This window comes from Pseudophryne corroboree (assembly GCF_028390025.1).
Source record: "Pseudophryne corroboree isolate aPseCor3 chromosome 3 unlocalized genomic scaffold, aPseCor3.hap2 SUPER_3_unloc_13, whole genome shotgun sequence".
Classification (NCBI taxonomy): Eukaryota; Metazoa; Chordata; class Amphibia; order Anura; family Myobatrachidae; genus Pseudophryne; species Pseudophryne corroboree.
Window position 1 is genome coordinate 228,078 of NW_026967501.1, and position 19,539 is coordinate 247,616.

General features: G+C 44.8%; 1 protein-coding gene across 1 annotated transcript in view; it reads left to right on the top strand.

Moving 5' to 3' along the window:
• Positions 1 to 16,271, top strand: part of LOC134983331 (zinc finger protein 23-like) — a 39,165-nt gene extending 22,894 nt beyond the window's left edge. Inside the window, exon 4 of the mRNA XM_063949040.1 lies at positions 12,801 to 16,271. Coding sequence (XP_063805110.1) covers positions 12,801 to 14,284 — 1,484 coding nt within the window. The 3' untranslated portion in view covers positions 14,285 to 16,271. The remainder of the gene's footprint in view (positions 1 to 12,800) is intronic.
• The last annotated feature ends 3,268 nt before the right edge of the window (positions 16,272 to 19,539 follow it).

Here is a 19,539-nt window from a genome sequence, read left to right on the forward strand (position 1 = left end):
AATGAGATGTCCATTAAAATGAACACCCCGGACTTCCGGTCCTGCAGCAGCGCGGCTCTCTCTCCCTGCCAGACGCGGACTCTTGGTGAGGTGGCAGTCTCCCCTCCAGTCTCCTCTCTGCAGTCTCCTCTCTATACCCTTCTCCCCCTGACAATATAAGCTGCTGCAGTTAGTGGGGATTGCAGGGATCTGTGCAATTGGGGAGCCCTATACACCCCACAGTTAAAGGGGAGGGCTGGAGGAGATCAACTGGCACACTAACATTACAGACCTACTAAGCCTCACTTCCCTCCATCCCCAGCTGGTCAAATCCTTCCACCGAGCTGGCCAACTTCCAGATTACACTGCGGAGAAAAGGGAATATAACATCACTATTGATTCTCAGAAGCGGTGCTGTTTCTCCAGTCTGCTGCCACAAAGTGAATTACATCCACTACCCCCCTCTTGTCGCCACGTATGTGAGAGGTGAGAACGACTAATCCATTACTTACTGATTACTCTTTCGTGGGCGTGCTCATACGGCGATGCCGCTGGCCGGATTGCCATTATAATTGATATATTACACCACTGAGTATATTTGCCACGCTCTCTAAATCAACCTGCTCGCCCTCCTGCATAGATTGGCGACATCAAATTTATACCCGGTTGACACAATTACATCCCGTTGACAACTTGGCGAACTGCGCCCATCCTCAGTTTGCCTGTAGTCGACACATTTCGCAGCGTTATGTGAACTTGCACCACCAGCAGTTGTGATGTAGAATTCTGCACTCTTGCATGACCAAAGGCATACCATCCCACCTATCCGACCCTCAGGAGCTCATAATTACTACTATGGACAAATTTTTAAGTTCTTCTGCACCAAAACCACAAAGAAATAGAAGTGGAAATAAACGCAGGGAGCCGAGCCCCGTCTCTCCGCCGCTGTCTTTCAACCCTGTCGGTTTCAACCACGAAGTTGAATCATCATCTACCATGGCCCCAAAAGCTCCCCCCCGCCCCTCCTTCATATTTGGAAATGAAAGCAATCAAGGAAACCGTGGAACCGTTACTACAAGCACAGGCGGACAAATTTATGACTGCGGTATCAGACCTTAAATCAGAGCTTGGGTCTATGACTCGCAGAATCTCCGTGAATGAGAATAGGATTGGAGCCAATTTCAAAGAAATCGAAGATCTCAAGGAACAGGTCGTATCTTTAACATCTTCACACCAACATATGATGATGAAGATAGACGACCTGGAAAAGCGCTCGAGTCGTAACAATCTGAGAATTGTGGGCCTTAAAGAGTCACTGAAAGGCCCTGATCTCCTAAAGTTTTTACTCTCCGACCTCCTAGGCATCCCGGAAGACCTGTCTTCGATGGAGATTGAGCGAGCTCATAGACTGGGTCCGCCACGCGACTCTAACCAAACCAGACCCCGCCCGGTTATCTTTAAATGCTTAAACTTTAAACATAAAGAACTGATGTGGTCTGCGGCGCGAAGCCGGGGCCCACTTCACTGGGATGGACAACGGCTGTTTCTCTTCCAGGATTATTCCGCAGAAGTCTCTAGAGCCAGAAGAGAAATGTCTCCATTATGCTCTCACCTAGTGAAAAGCGGTATACGATTTGCCCTACTTTATCCTGCGCGGCTGCGCATTTTCACCCCGCAAGGTCCGAAAGATTTCACTTCAGTGGACTCAGCTAAGGAATTTATGACGGAGCTGGAAGGATCCATGCGGTCACCCTCAGCCTCACACTCGTCTCCTCCAAGCAGAGACGACGATAACAGTTGAACTTGATTTCAGGTCTTAGTTCAAATTATTCGGTAGATCGATATAGTTGATGTTTCTCTTCTATTGCGGGGTGGATTTGATTTGATTTAACTGCTACCGGGTTAATTTAGTTATCACTCCATTCTCTTTATATAAGGGTCATAAAGATGTTTCTAAAGTTCATTCTAGGTATTGCCTGTTGGTTATGCTGTTATTCTCTTTTTTTTTTATTGATGTTCTACATTGCAGCGAGCCCATGCAGACAGTATATACTGATGTATACTGGTGGGAACGCTCCCATATGTTGTTCTTGTCTTAACCTCTATGTTTACTTTCTTCTCTACTTTCTGACTATTTCTTTTTTCTTCTCTGCTCCTCCTTCCCTGAAGATGCTTAGCTGGTGGGGGTGGGAACAGTCTGTGTCCATGATATTCTGGATTACTTATATAAGGAGGCTTATTGTCTCAGGACCTGATAAGGCCCTTATGTGTTCTCCTACTGGTGGTATAAATGTCACAACTTAACATAATATCGTGGAATGTCAGGGGTATTAATTCTCCTATTAAACGGAGACGTATCCTTACCTACTTAAATAAAATAAAAGCGGATGTCTCTATGCTTCAGGAGACACATCTGACCCCCGCTGAACACGCTAAACTCACCATGCTTAGACAAGAAGTCGTAGCTTTTTCTTCATTCACCTCTAAGGCGAGAGGGGTTGCGATCCTCATTCGTAAGGGGGTGGCCTTTGACGTACACCATCAGATTATTGACTCTCTGGGTAGATACATTGTCCTAGATATAACTTTGGAGGGCACCAGACTGACCTTGTGCAACGTTTATGCCCCAGCTGTCTATGATAAATCATTCTATCTAGATATAACAAATATTCTACGCCCATATTCGCATACCTCCCTTATTATTGGAGGAGATATGAATATGGTGTCCTCTCTGGTCTTGGACAAGAAGAGTGCCTCGTCTCAGAGGACCCGACTTCCCAAGATCAACCTAAGTTACATGTCTGCACAACTGGGACTGATTGATATATGGCGTCTTCATAATCCCGTAGAATTGGAATATACTTACTACTCTTCAACCCATAATTCCTTTTCACGTATTGATTATTTTTTCATTTCCACTGATCTGTCCACCAGGATCATTGAGGCAACTATCAAGCCCATATCCATCTCAGACCATGCCCCTATATCGATAGTACTACAGGGTAGACTCACTTTAGGTACTAATTCCCATTGGAGATTCCCTGCTAAGATGGCGGCTTCTCCAGACTTTAAAACTATGCTGACGACATCCTGGGAATCTTACGCACTTAATAACTCAACCCACGCGTCTGATCCTGCATTGTTTTGGCAGACAGCCAAAGCTGTCTTACGAGGAGACATAATAGCATACATGGCGAAATATAGACGAGAACAAGACGCCGCATACAGGACGGCACAGTCCGAACTCACTTCCTCATTTCAAAAGTTTAAATCCTCACCCACGCTATCTAACAAACAGAAATATAGAGACGCTAAGACTCAATTTGATCACACTCTGACACAAATGGATAATAAATTCCTTATTGCAGGGAAATATACATTTTTTCAATATGGAGATAAGCCTAGCCGAATGCTTTCCAATCTGCTTAAATCTGATAAGGGGCCCAAACATGTAACTGCTCTGAAAGACCCATCCTCTGGTATACAATCTGAAGGAAAGGCGATCACAGATATTTTTCACTCCTTTTATACCGATCTCTACTCACACAGTGACATCGAACAACCTACTAAAAACTCCTTTTGGGAAAAAATACAACTGCCTCAGATCTCCCCAGATCAGTCAGACTCTCTCATGGCCCCTGTCACTGTCACTGAAGTGACAGAGGCTATTAAAAACCTTAAACCACTGAAAACCCCGGGCCCAGATGGTTTATCCGGAGAATTCTTTAAATTGCTCTCTCCTAAAATAGTGGACTCTCTAACGGCCTTTTTTAATTCTATTTTTTCCAACCTTACTATCCCACAGTATTTCAACTCGGCCTTGCTTCGAGTTATACCCAAACCTGGTAGAGACCCGTTACTCTCGTCCTCTTATCGCCCTATCTCCTTGCTTAATGTAGACTACAAACTGTTTACTAAACTGTTGGCAGATCGCCTAAAATTTATCCTGCCTGAAATGATTCATGAAGACCAAACCGGTTTTATCTCAGGCAGACATTCTGTAACCAATATCCGTAAGGTTCTGACAGTTATACAGTCCCTGAGCGAGGTGGAGACGGGTGATCCCAACTTCCTATTGTCTTTAGACGCCGAAAAGGCGTTTGATCTGGCGTGGGACCATCTGTTTGAGACACTCCAACGCTTCGGATTTCCTGACAGATTTATAGCCGTTATACGCACTATCTATCATAATGCATCTACACAAATTTTCACAAACAGATATCTATCACGGCCCCTAATGATCCATAGGGGGACTAGACAGGGATGCCCCTTATCCCCTCTGCTTTTTGTGGCTGCATTGGAACCACTGGCCATAGCACTGAGACAATTACCAACCTTTTCGGGGATCTCGGTAGGAGAAAGAGAAGTTAAACTTGGATTATTTGCAGATGATATGATTTTATTTGTTTCCAACCCCCGTACTTCGATACCAGCTATTTTCGACACCATACACTGTTTTAGTACCTTTGCTGGCTACCGTATAAACACACATAAATCTGAATTACTCCCACTGACTAACATAAAAGACCCCCACATCTATACTGATTTCGCTTCTCAATTTACGCTGACCCCTACTAAACTAAAATACTTGGGTATTTATATCCCTTCAGAACTCTCCCGGCTGTATACATTCAATTACACTCCCATTATCCAACAAATCAAAACACGACTAGAAACCTGGAAAGATCTTAAACTTTCTCTACTAGGCAGAATAGTCGTGATAAAATCCGTTATATTCCCTAAACTGGCATATTTGCTCCAAATGCTCCCTGTCACGATTACTAAACAAGACTCCCTACTCTGCTCGCAAATATTTTCAAAATTTATATGGAAAAACGCTAAGCCTCGCATGCCCAAAGCCCGAACTTATATTAACAAACGTAAAGGTGGTCTGAGTATGCCCAATGTGACGATGTTTGCTAGAGCAGCACTATTTAAATTTGCCTCAGACTGGCTGCTCCGATCAGCTCTATCTACGAACCTGGAATTGGAAGAAGCATTGTTTTTCCCTTACTCCCCAGCAGCGTTGCTTCACACACCACTCTCCAAAATACCCCAAAAACTAAAGACTAATATTCTGTTTTGGGACACTTATAGGGCCTGGATCTCCATTCATAAATTGTTCCATACTAACCCCTTTGAGTCACCGTATATTCCCTTATGGGGCAACCCTAATTTCCCCTCTTCCTTAGACAATCGACACTTTTACACGTGGAAAGGTAAAGGAATTTGTTCTATCAGGGATGTCTTTGATCCTGGTGGCCAGATGCTCTCCTTTCAGCAACTACGTGACAGATTTTCTTTGCCCCACACTAATTTCTTTATGTATCTCCAAGCGCGCCACTACATTACCTCCCTAGGTGACCCCCTGGGTAAAAAGGCCTCTCCTCAAACAATACTCGATACTCTCACGTTTTGTAGACATAACCCATTCAAAATTCGCTATCTATATAGTGACCTGATTGAGGTGTCAGCCCCCTCTTGGTCCCCTCTCTCTGCTTCATGGCGGCGGGAACTCCCGGAGGCACCCGCGATGGACGAGATGTCTAAGAACACTGAACTGGTCCTCAAAGCTCTAAAATCCGCCACACTACAGGAAATACATTTAAGAACTTTAAACAGGATGTATATAGCCCCCTCTCAAAGACAACACTTCCGCCCTGGTGAGACGGGTAGTTGCCCTAAATGTGGAGAGAGTGGAGCATCCCTCACGCACAATTTTTGGTTATGTAGGAAAATCAAACGGTTCTGGCGTAAGTTTCTCCAATATCTATCCCGTTTACTTAAATTACCCCTTCCAGAAGAGGTGGGCCCGTTGCTGTTCGCGGACTCCTCATCCTGGTTGTCGCAGTTTGACCTTGCCTCTATGATCCCGCTACTGACTGTGATGGTCACGGTGGCGAGACAGGTGATACTGAGACACTGGATATATAAAACTGCTCCATCAATGGGAGAATGGGAATCTGCCTTACTAGATATACTGTTTTGTGAGAGGCGAATGGCCACTTTTCAAATTGAAAATGGAGTGAAGCTTTTCCACAAAAAATGGGGAACCTATATAGAGACTTTGCCCCTAGACAGGCGTGAATGTATCTGGAAGGTATTCCGCGACACTACATGGTATTGGACTAGTCGGATAGTGGGAACCATTACTTGACCACAGGTGGGATGAAAGATGAATTTAAATGAGATGCCTAGTTTACAGCGTAGACACTCCTCATTAGGGATTAACATGGTATAATATTCACTCCAAACCCATGAGCTACTCTCCTTGCCCAGAATAAGGATTTGACCCCCCCCCCCCCACCCGGCAACGAACGCTAACCATTTATGGTACCTCGGTACTAATGCTTTCTCTTTGCTCTCTAACATATCCTTTTCTCCTTTATTTCCTTTCTTTTTTCTTTCTTCCTTTCTCTTTCCTATCCCTACTTTCCCTCAACTGATGTGATATTTAACTCATTTGTTTGGTATGTTTCTTATTATTGGAGGAGGGGGTGCACGCGTGTTAAACGCCCTCCCACCCCCCCACCCCCCTCCTGGTACTACTACTACCATTATTACTAGACAGCTGAGTTTGCATTATTTGATGTGAATTGCATCTATTTTTCTTCTCTTACAAAGAAAAACAAAAAACTGTACAGCCTTCAATCCTCTGTATTTTATTCATACTGGAATTTGACTGTATGTCACTGCTGAATAACCTTGTACTTTAAAATCTGACAATGTATGTTGTGACTTTGTGGCTGTCTAATAAAGAAATATATTTAAAAAAAAAAAAAAATGAACACCCCGCAGGCGGAGCTCCCACAGCAACAGCGGCAAGTTCAGGGGTTAAGGAGCCGAAAGTAAATTTCCTGGATTGTTTTTCTGGAGATCGCACGCAGTTCTTCTGTTGCAAGGAGAGCTGTAAGCTATATTTCAGGCTTAGGCCGCAGTCTTCTGGGTCGGAGATTCAGCGGGTGGGCATGGTGATTTCCTTGCTACAAGGAGACCCACAGGTCTGGGCATATGGGTTGCAGCCTGACTGTCCGTCGCTTAAAAATGTGGATGCTTTTTTTACGGCACTGGGCATTTTGTATGATGACCCTGACAAGATGGCTTCAGCCGAGGCTCAGATTACGGTCCTTAAGCAAGGGCGACGGCCAGCTGAGGTTTATAGTACGGAGTTTCGGAGGTTGGCTCATGATACCCAGTGGAATGACCCAGCCCTGAGAAACCAGTACCGAAGGGGCCTTTCTGACCAGATAAAGGACCAACTGGTACAATATCCCTCGCCTGATAGCTTGGATCAGCTCATGCAGTTATCCATCCGGGTGGATAGACGGCTGAGAGAGCATAGGCTTGAAAGGGAGACGTCAGTTTCCTTTTTTCCCAAGGGAACCTCAGACTCTGAGGAATATTCCGAGGAGCCTATGCAGATTGGGGCGTGAGAAGACGCGGAGGAGACAGCAGGGTTTGTGTTTGTACTGTGGGAATAAAGGTCATGTTGTAGTATCATGCCCAGAAAAGCCGGAAAACTTCAGGGCCTGAGGGTGATGGGAAATATCCTGTCAGGCCAGAAGTCAGAATTTCCCAAAAAGACTTTTCTCATTCCGGTGACTTTGGAGATCCTCGGTCAAACTGTCAAGACTGAGGCCTTTGTTGACAGTGGGGCCGATGGGGTTTTCATGGACCGTCAATTCGCCCTGGAACACTCTGTTCCCTCAGTACCTTTGGCATCAGAGATTGAGATCTGTGGGTTAAACGGGGAACCATTATCCCAGGGTAAAATTACCTCCTGCACCAGCCAAATTCCTTTGTTTATTGGAGCCACACACTCTGAAAAATTGTCTTTCTATGTGACTGTCTGTTCTTTTGCCCCATTGGTTTTGGGGTTACCCTGGTTAAGGGCCCATAACCCTCAATTTGACTGGGTCTCTGGGGAGATTCTTAGTTGGGGTAGTGATTGTTTCAGGAGTTGCTCGAGCCTTCCAATCAGGCTCTCGCAGCTAAGATTGCCAGGATGTTATGCAGATTTTGCGGATGTGTTCTCCAAAAAAGTTGCGGAGGTACTACCTCCCCATCGCCCCTATGACTGTGCCATTGCTTTATTGCCGGATGCTAAGCTTCCCAAGAGCAGGTTGTACTCCCTGTCACGTCCTGAGACTCAGGCTATGGCAGAGTAATTTCAGGAGAACCTGGCTAAGGGATTTATCAGACCCTCACAGTCCCCAGTTGGGTCGGGGTTCTTCTTTGTGGGTAAAAAGGACGGTTCATTGCGACCCTGCATCGACTTCAGGGAATTGAACCGTATTACGATTAAAAACTCGTACCCACTGCCTCTCATTTCGGTTTTGTTTGACCAGCTTCGTACTGCCACCATTTTTTCTAAGATTGACCTATGCGGTGCTTACAATCTAATCCGAATAAGAGAGGGGGATGAATGGAAGACTGCCTTTAATACCCACTCAGGGCATTATGAATATTTGGTGATGCCTTTTGGGCTCTCTAATGCCCCGGCAGTCTTCCAGGAATTCATGAACGATGTGCTCAGGGAATATTTGGATAGATTCTTAGTTGCTTATCTAGATGACATCCTAATCTTCTCCCATTCCCTGGAGGAACATTGGAAGCATGTACGCTTAGTCGTCCAGAAACTCAGAGACCACCAGCTTGGGGCGAAGCTGGAGAAGTGCGAATTTGAAGTCCAGCAAATCGCATTTCTAGGGTATATTATCTCCTCAGAAGGTTTCCAAATGGAGGGTTCTAAGGTATAGGCAGTCCTGGATTGGGTCAGCCCACTAGTTTGAAGGCGCTTCAGCGTTTTCTGGGCTTTGCGAATTTTTATAGACGGTTTATCGCTGGATTTTCGTCTATACTGGCCCCCTTGGTGGCACTCACTAAGAAAGGGGCGTATGTTGCTCACTGGTCTTGTGAGGCCAAAGCGGCCTTTGCCCGTCTCAAAAGGGCATTTCTCTCGGCCAAGGTGCTGCGACACCCAGATCCAGAGCATCCTTTTGTGGTGGAAGTGGATGCCTCTGAGATAGGTATTGGGGCAGTGCTCTCTCAGATGGGGGTGTCTGATAATCACCTTCATCCCTGTGCTTACTTTTCCCGTAAATTTTCGTCTGCCGAGATCAATTATGATGTGGGTAACCGGGAATTGTTGGCTATAAAGGATGCACTCGGGGAGTGGAGACACTGACTTGAGGGGGCTAAGTTTATGGTCTCAATTCTCACCGACCATAAGAATCTGGCATATTTAGAGTCAGCGAAGCGGCTCAATGCCAGGCAGGCACGATGGGCTTTGTTTTTTGCTTGCTTTAATTTTTTTATAACATATCGCCCTGGGTCAAAAAACATCAAGACTGATGCGCTCTCGCAGAGTTTTGCTCCATTCCAAGAGACCACCGAGGAGCCATTGCCCATTGTGTCTCCATCATGTATTAAAGTGGGTATTACCCAGGACCTCTTGTCATTAGTCCTTAGAGCACAGGAGCAGGCTCCTCCAGACCTTCCGGTAGGTCTCTTGTTTGTGCCTCCTAGGTTAAGACAGCGAGTGTTCCTGGAATTCCATGCCAAGAGGTCGGCAGGGCATCCGGGTATTGCCAGAACTCGGGAGTTGCTGTCTAGGGCGGTGTGGTGGCCCTCGGTGGCTAGGGATGTGGATCAGTGGGTTCGGGCATGTGACGTTTGTGCCCGAAATAAAACTCCTAGAGGGGTTCCTGTCGGCCCATTACATCCACTCTCTATTCCATCTAAGCCATGGACCCACATTTCCATGGATTTTGTGGTGGACTTGCCCAAATCCTCGGGGATGACAGCCATTTGGGTTGTCGCTGACAGGTTTTCGAAGATGGCGCATTTCGTTCTACTGGTTGGGTTGCCATCGGCCAGACGCCTGTCTGAGTTATTTATGCAGCATGTTGTGCGCCTCCACGGGTTGCCACTTGATGTGGTCTCTGACCGTGGATCCCAGTTTGTGGCAAAATTCTGGAGGACATTTTGTTCTGATCTCCAGATTTCTGTGAGCTTGTCGTCAGGCTACCATCCACCGTCTAATGGGCAGACTGAGAGGGTGAACCAGTCCTTGGATCAGTTCCTCAGATGTTATGTCTCCAAGTGTCATACTGACTGGGTTGCTCATCTGTCCATGGCGGAGTTTGCCTATAACAACGCGGCTCACTCTGCTACAGGGATCTCTCCCTTCCTTTGTGTGTGGGCATCATCCTAAGGCCAATTCTTTTGACCCCCTGGATTCCACGCCTGGTGGTTCCTCTGTGGTTTCGGCCCTTAGGGTTATTTGGAGGAAAGTGAAGAAAGCCCTTGTGTCTGTGTCATTAGTGACCAAAAGGGTTTTTTGATAAGCGGAGAAGACCCTGGAGCTTCAAATTAGGAGACTTCGTCTGGTTGTCCACCAAGAATTTGAAGTTAAGACAGCCATCTCGTAAGTTAGGCCCCCGGTTCATCGGCCCTTATAAGATCACCAGGGTTATCAATCCGGTGGCATTTCAGTTAGATCTGCCCCGTTCATTGGGTATCAATAAAACATTTCATTGTTCCCTTTTAAAACTGGCGGTTAGTAATCCTTCTTCCAGTGGAAGACCTTCTCCTCTTCTGATACGGGGTCAGAGGGAGTTTGTGGTTGAAAGGGTTCTTGACTCCAAGATGGTTCGGGGTCGGCTGTCATTTTTGGTGCACTGGAAGGGGTATGGCCCGGAGGAGCGGTCGTGGGTGCGCAGTTGTGATCTTCATGCCCCCAGACTGATACGCTCTTTCTTCTCGCAGTTCCCCGATAAACCTGGTGGTAGGTGTTCTTTGACCCCTCGTCAGAGGGGGGGTACTGTTAGGATCTCCTGCTCTGTGCTGCCACGTCGCCATGGCAACCGGGAGGCAAGTGTTAGCGAAGTAACCTGAGCGCACCTGATACTCTGGTCCGGGTTTTTACTGTGTAGTGGTTACAGGCTCTGTGCACGGCAGGGAATCCGGCGCTGGTTTTGTGCTCACAGTCTGTGAGGTCTGAGTGGGGCGTGGACAGCACCTGCTATATAAACCATCCTCTCAGGCTAGGCAAATGCTGCTGAATCTTTGTTTGTTAGTCAGTTCCAGAGAGTTAGCTAGTACTGTGTGACTTTGTATTTACTTGTTGCTTACTGCGAATAGGCCTTGGGATTCGGTACTTCATTCTGCCAATCCGGACCTAACAGTAAGACTGGAGTCAGTTGTTTAACCTGCTGGGGTTCTCTTGCTATTCTGTGAACCTAGCAGGTTTGCGGCTGTACTCTCAGACCTGCTTGCTTAATCCTCCCTCACTGTGCAGGGCGTCCAGGTGTCAGCTTAGTGGCAGTAAGCTGAACCTGTGCCCTGCAAGTGGGGGTTAGGATTGTGGATACTCTCATTGTGTCTATATTTCTATCTCTGACCAAGGAGTTTATTCCCACACCCGTTGGTAACCCTTTGGGGTTTTTTCTGTTGCTCTTAGCAACATCATTTCGGGTGCTCCACATGTTAAATCACTACATCTCGCTTCATTGTCCGCTCTATTCCATCTGAGCATTCCTGACACTAGGGAGACACCCAGTTCCTGAGCCTTTGGGCTTCTCCATTCACTTTGTGTTTATTAGTTATTCCATCACCTCCTGTGTATGTTATGTTATACTGTCTGTGAGTTCGTTTGCTTCGCATCCCTCTCTGTTCATACACCGGTATACTCCTGTTAGCACTGGTGTGCGTAACAGATAGGGAGTTTTTATGATCAACTGAAATCCCCCCATGAAGTGTTTATACATATGACGTTACATTGCGATTACAGCTGGAGGAAACTCTGCCACAATAGAATATAACGTGTAATTTAGCCAGCCCTGGTATGAATAAGATTTATTGAGTGTAATTTATTACTGAACAGGATTACCAACACTGAATCAATTAACACCCAATATAATATACATGCTGATTTCTAACAACAAACACACTTGGATTTTTTTTTATTACTTTATTCACCTCTTTATATACTTATCTTTCTGTTTAATGTATCACTGATTTATCTTACATACTTTACTGTACTAAATAAAGGTTATATATTATTTATTAGTGCGCAAACAGCAGAACACTTTCTCTTTGGTGTTTTATTATAGCAATGTCCATGTCACCTCTAGTAATTCCACATGAGCGTCCATGTCACCACTAGTAATCCCACATGAGCGCTCATGTCACCTCTAGTAATCCCACATGAGCGCCCATGTCACCTCTAGTAATCCCACATGAGCATCCATGTCACCTCTAGTAATCCCACATGAGCATCCGTGTCACCTCTAGTAATCCCACACGAGCATCCGTGTCACCTCTAGTAATCCCACATGAGCATCCGTGTCACCTCTAGTAATCCCACATGAGCATCCGTGTCACCTCTAGTAATCCCACACGAGCGTCCATGTCACCTCTAGTAATTCCACATGAAAGTCCGTGTCACCTCTAGTAATCCCACATGAGCGTCCGTGTCACCTCTAGTAATCCCACATGAGCGTCCATGTCACCTCTAGTAATCCCACATGAGCGTCCATTTCACCTCTAGTAATCCCACATCAGCGTCCATGTCACCTCTAGTAATCCCACATGAGCGTCCATGTCACCTCTAGTAATCCCACATGAGCTTTCAGCGTTGATCAAGCTCCAGTCCAAGCATTTTAGTCTTTTTTTTTTTTTAAACATTAAAGCAAACCCAGCACTATAGTACGAGTTACAGTGTTATCAATTGTACCCTATGACATCCTGGGTCTTGTCTACTCATTTTATAATTATTTGCCAATTTGAGTTTCCATAATGTATTTTATTTCCAGCAGATGGACACACAAGCAGGAATATCTCAGAAGGACATCTAATGTTATCCCCGGATTGTGACATAAAAGATAATGACAGAATACAGGATTCTCCAGGAGATAACCCCTTTACCCCAATTATACATCCAGCTCTATCAGCTGGTCCCTCTGATCCTGGGAAATGTTCTCCTGATCACTCTGATGTTGGTGCATCTGTTACAGCTCTGACAGTAGATTCAGTATTTACCTGTTCAATAGATTCCAAATGTTTTACGCAGCCCACAAAGCTTATTACCCATCAGCCTGCTAAGACAGGTGAGAGGCAATTTCCATGTTCTGAGTGTGAGAAATGTTTTACATGCAAATCAGCTCTTGTTTCACATCAGAGAAGTCACACAGGTGAGAAGCCATTTCCATGTTCTGAGTGTGGCAAATTTTTTACACGGAAATCAAATCTTGTTACACATCAGAGAAGTCACACAGGTGAGAAGCCATTTCCATGTTCTGAGTGTGAGGAATGTTTTACATGCAAATCAGCTCTTGTTTCACATCAGAGAAGTCACACAGGTGAGAAGCCATTTCCATGTTCTGAGTGTGGCAAATTTTTTACACGGAAATCAAATCTTGTTACACATCAGAGAAGTCACACAGGTGAGAAGCCATTTCCATGTTCTGAGTGTGAGGAATGTTTTACACTGAAATCAAATCTTGTTAAACATCAGAGAAGTCACACAGGTGAGAGACCATTTGCATGCTCAGAGTGTGGGAAATGTTTTTTAAATAAATCAAATCTTGTTGCGCATCAGAGAACTCACACAGGTGAGAGGCCATTTGCATGCTCAGAGTGTGAGAAATGTTTTTCAAGTAAATCACATCTTGTTAGACATCAGAGAACTCACACAGTTGAGATGCCATTTGCATGCTCAGAGTGTGGGAAATGTTTTACACAGAGCTCAAATATGATTAAACATCAGAGAACTCATACAGGTGAGAAGCCATTTTCCTGTTCTGAGTGTGGAAAATGTTTTTTACGTAAAGTCTGTTTTGTTAAACATCAGAGAAGTCACACAGGTGAAAAGCTGTTTTCATGCACTGAATGTGGGAAATGTTTTTTAAATAAATCGAATCTTATTACACATCAGAGAAGTCACACAGGTGAGAAGCCATTTTCCTGTTCTGAGTGTGGGAAATATTTTTTTAGTAAAGCACATCTAGTTTCACATCAGAGAAGTCACACAGGTGAGAAGCCATTTTTCTGTTCTGAGTGTGGGAAATATTTTTTTCGTAAAGCACATCTAGTTACACATCAGAGAAGTCACACAGGTGAGAAGCCATTTTCATGTTCTGAGTGTGAGAAATGTTTTACACTGAAATCAAATCTTGTTAAACATCAGAGAAGTCACACAGGTGAGAAGCCATTTCCATGTTCGGAGTGTCAGAAATGTTTTACACAGAAATCACAACTTGTTACACACCAGAGAAGACACACAGGTGAGAAGCCATTTTAATCTTCTGGAGTATACTTATCATTGCCATGCATTGTTTTTCAAGGTTCTTATCCTAGTGTGGGAAATGTTTTTTAAATAAATTAAATCTTGTTACACATCAGAGAACTCACACAGGTGAGAGGCCTTTTGCATGCTCAGAGTGTGGGAAATGTTTTTCAAGTAAATCACATCTTGTTAGACATCAGAGAACTCACACAGTTTAAATGCCATTTGCATGCTCATGAGTGTGGGAAATGTTTTACACAGAGCTCAAATATGATTAAAAATCAGAGAACTCATACAGGTGAGAAGCCATTTCCATGTTCTGAGTGTGGGAAATGTTTTTTAAGTAAAGCCCATCTTGTTAAACATCAGAGAACTCACAGGTGAGAAGCCGTTTCCATTCCCTGAGTGTGGGAAATAAATCAGATCTTGTTAAACACATTAGACATTACCCAAGTGAGGAACCATTTTAATCTTCTTGAGTATAATCATCATTGCCATGCATTGTTCCTCAAGGATCAATCCTATCTCCTATACTTTTTGCAATATACATGCTACCACTTGTAGAAATAATCAGACGTCATGACCTGGCCTACCACTTCTATGCAGATGACTTGTCTTTTGCTCCATGTACTGAGAACCCAACACCAATACTAAATGGGATGGTAATGCTATCCCGGTGGACAGAATGCTGGCTGTCAATATACCAACAGTGGAATACCAGCAGTTGGGTGAGTGCAAAGAGTTCCCTTGCGGGCTCCCTGTTCTCGCTATGCTGCAGGCGCAGTGGCTCATTGTGTTCACCACAGGTATTATTCCCACTCTATGGGTGTCATAGACACCCACGAGTGAGAATAGCTGTGGTGAGTGCTGTTGGCATTCCCGGCTGTCGGGAATTCTGAATGTCGGGATATTAACTACATCCCATCCTAAATGGTTGTCTAGCTGAGCTCCAGGGGTGGATGATGCCAGTTGGCTGTGACTCAGTCTTAGTGATACGTAATAGAAGTTCACAAACAAAGGACAAGACTACAGCTTTACCAACCATCATGACTTATGCTTTGGGGTTCAGAGTGACAAAATGCTGACTGCGGAAACTTTGTGTGGTCCTGGATTGTGGCTGACACAGACATCGGGTATCCGCCACATTCAAATCTTCGTTCTTCCATCTGAGGACCATAGCCAGAATCGAGCTCTTGATTCCCTCAGAAGACCTGCCTACAGCCATACATGCATTTGTATCCTCTCACACAGACTACTGCAATGTCCTCTACCTGGGTCTCCCAGCAAAAGAATTACACCGCTTGTAGCTTGTACAGAATGCAGCAGCCAGTCTGTTACCTAACACCCATTCTCTACTCCCTCCACCGGCTGCCTGTAAGATGGAAAATCTATTTAATAATCGGCTAACTGACCTTCCCAGCCCAACATTACATGGTCCAAGGTACCAGAACCTCCTTACTGCCTCACTTGTTTATTTCTGCAGAGAAAGGACTGTTACCAGCAGTACCAGGAAACTCCCATAATGCATTTGGGGGTCAAAATTTTATCTTTGTAGCCCTGGCCATGGAACTTGCTGCCTCGCACAGTCCAAGAGGCCTCCACCCTAGAGCCCTTCACAAGCAGGCTGATGACTGACCTGTTACTCATTTCATTAATGCTCCTGTAGTTCTTACATATATCCCACATGCTTAGTTCTTTGTTCTGTTGTTTATTTTGTAACTTGTGCTTTGTGTGATTGTGTAATGCCAGTTTGTGCTATCTATATTGCTGCACGACAATATGGCGGCCATAGGAATGTGTTTCCACTTCTAGTTTCCCATTCTTATCTCATCTGATCATCTTAATCAGGAGTGTTGTGGGATACAAGATCCTATATATATATATGTATATATATATACATTACCATGTGCATTAGAGTCACCCGGGTTCCATCTGCGGTGGTTTGTTGTATGTTACATCTATATGGTGCGGATACTCTGTATGATTTCATAATAAAAGCTTTTGTTTGCAGCTAATTATTGCATTATAGCTTTTTTTGTCTGTTTTATATTCCCGTTTGAGTAATTCCGCCCTTATATGTCTAATCCCGGAGTGGACCCCAGAAGATTATAAGTAACATCTATGAGTTTCCATCATTCTGTTTTGTATAAGCATACGTGTAAGAGCTTGTATGGCGGTCACTGTCCGTCACATTCAGGTGGTAGAATGGAAGTGGGACTATCTGGACTGTGAGAGGGACGTGGACACTATCCTGCTATTACTGTTTGGACACGTGGGGTGTGAATCCTCCCTACAATATTACACTATTGTGTTCTTTATCTGTGTATGAAATACAAATTGCTCCCACGTCTGCATCTTGCAGGCTATTATATAAGCCCCTATAGCTGTTATAGATACATATAATTATGTGTAAGACTGAATACTGTATCTGCACTGTGTGTGACGCCCAAGCTATACGCCATATGTAATTATGGAAAGATAATAATCATTAGAGGCTATTACAGATGTGTTCTCATACAGCCAGCCTCAATATACCACACAGTGGGAGAAGCCTGGCGTGAGTGAGATGACAGGTCTCGTACAACTCTGCTGGTATCAGGTGACTTATGCAGAGTAGAGCCGCACCAGGAGACTCTGCTGAGTAATGTGACACTTGTATATCTGTGTGCGACTGAGTCTCTAGGGGAATCAGATTAGCTGCAGGATGGATTTGCTCTGTGACTCCGCTGCACTTTATGGAGGCGGGGATCTTGCTGAAAAAAAGTGCTCTCTGGCCGACAGGTATTGGGCACTTTTAGGCGAATTCGGCATGCCGGGTGAAGGGGGTGAATCAGGCTAATTGGATCCCCCTATATACGTAGCACAGCAGAAGTCGCACACAGATATACATGTCAGCACAGTCCCCTATGGGGTCCTGGCCGCGTCACGTTCATGTTGGTGCAGCAATCGGATATAAGAGGTGCACAATCCTCTCAGGTGTAAAGAACTCAGAGACCGGCTTCACTCTCACTTCCAAATAAAGCTACAAAGTCTAAATCCCCAAATCCCAGTATATAGAAAGGACAGTTCTATAATCTAGTATGTGTATCAGCCACAGTCACTATAATATGGTCGGTACACGGGGGCTTATTGGGATAATCATTACACCCACTTACATATCACATGACCTACTGCTTACATGTCACATGACCTACTGCTTACATGGCTGCTGCTGATGTGTACTAGAGATGGAGCCTCCATTATCTTGGCTCTTTGTGTGACTAAGCGCACCTAGTCACTGTGAGCGTCTCCGTCTGGATGGGATATGCACCTGGACGGAGATGCGCCACATTCACTTGAATGGAGAGTGCCTCCATCCGCGCTCCTGGGCAGAGTCAGTCTGAATGGGAGCGTCTCTGTGTACTCCTGGCGTGACTAGGTGGATGGATCGCGTAGTCACGCCTGGGCCAGCTAAGATAACACTGGCTCCATCTGTATGTTACTATTCTAACCCAGGATATCTAATTCCTAATTTGGGTTTAGATTTGTTTTCCTTTCCAGGAAGGGAGATTCAAAAATATTGCAGTGTTTAAATATTGCAACTTCTTTACACTCTAAGCCTAAAGAACTACTTTTATCTCAAAATAACCATGTACCAAAAATTGATTTTCTTCATTGCACTCCATAGTTATTTCACTAAAACAATAACATCCTTCATTCTCCCTGAAAATTAGCCCTCTGAACACATTGCCACCTCAATTATCCACTCCCCTCATATTAACACTCCTGAGATTTTAACTTATCTTTCTACTTTGACAACAACATCCACAACCGGTCACCATAAAAAAAAATCATAAATCTCCAACAACTGTATTTATCTCTCCTACTTCTTTTAGCTGGTGACATTTTACCAAATCTGGGACCCAACCACTTGTCCCACTCTCATTCACCTGATTCACAGCAATTTGCAAACCCAGCCAACCTCATAAACACATGTCTCCCAATACCCTCCAAATCACTAAAATGTGCCTTATGGAATGCCTGCTCTGTAAGTAACATTAACATCCATACATGACCATTTCATAATTTATCAATTTCAACCTGATGGCTATAACAGAAACGTGGCTTATACAATCAGACATGGCCTCCCCTGCAGCACTGTCACATGGTGGTCTCTACTTCACACACCTCCAGGCCTGATAACAGTAAAGGAGGCGGGGATGGATTATTACTTTCCCAATCTTTCACATACACAGTTCTATCACAGGTTCCATCACTCACTTTCACATCATTTGAAGTGCATTCCTTCAAAATTTACACTCCTTTTTCTCTGTATGATGCAGCTATCTGTCATCCACCTGGGCAGCCCAAACTATTTCTGTAAGATTTTTCTGCCTGGCCCCCTCACTTCCTATCCTCTAACATCTCCACTATCATCATGGGTGATTTCAATATTGCTATTGATAATATGAAATCTGCCTCTCATGCCTCCAAACTACTCTCTAACCTCCTCTCTTGGCTCTTCCCAATGGACTGACTCCACTACTCATCAGAAGGGCATTGTCTTGATCCAGTATTCACCAGACTGCTCACTTTCTGAATTCACCAACACTCCTTTCCCTCTCTCAGATTACATCCCTGGGCCTGAGTCAGATCCTGATGCAGATGTACTAAAATCGCTATGAAGTGATATTAGTACATCTGCGCATGCGCCAGTACACGCAATTGTAAAGTCCTTAATGGCTTTCTCTTCAGAATGCAGTTTAATACCTGGAGGGGGTGAGAATAGGGCATTGACACCCCATTTAAGAGGGTGCAGTCCAGATAACGGAGGCATTTCTGGACCATTGCTGGGGCGGGTCGCGGTGGTAGCGTGACATCACGCAGCAGCTGTGACCCTTAACATGGCAGGTAGCCATCTGCCTTTGCAGCTAGGCTGCATAGGCAGAGGGCTACTTGAAACACGCAAAAACACTGCCACCATGCAATGCTTTCGCATGTCTGCGGGGGGGGGGGGGGGTGCTAGATCTGGCATGTGTGGCAAGAACTGTCCACCTCTCTGCAACAACTGCTCTCACTTTTTTCTGTATTTACTTCTCCTGAGACTGCTGTATCACACCTGAACCAGACTCTAGAAATAGCCCTTAGCCAAGTGGCTCCAGCAACCCATCACACTGCACATAGGCCTAGATGTCGATTGTGGCACTCTAAATTAACAAGACACCTACAAAAACTCTCACGGAAAGCTGAACGTCAGTGGTGTAAATATCGTATTCCTAGCGACTTTCTCA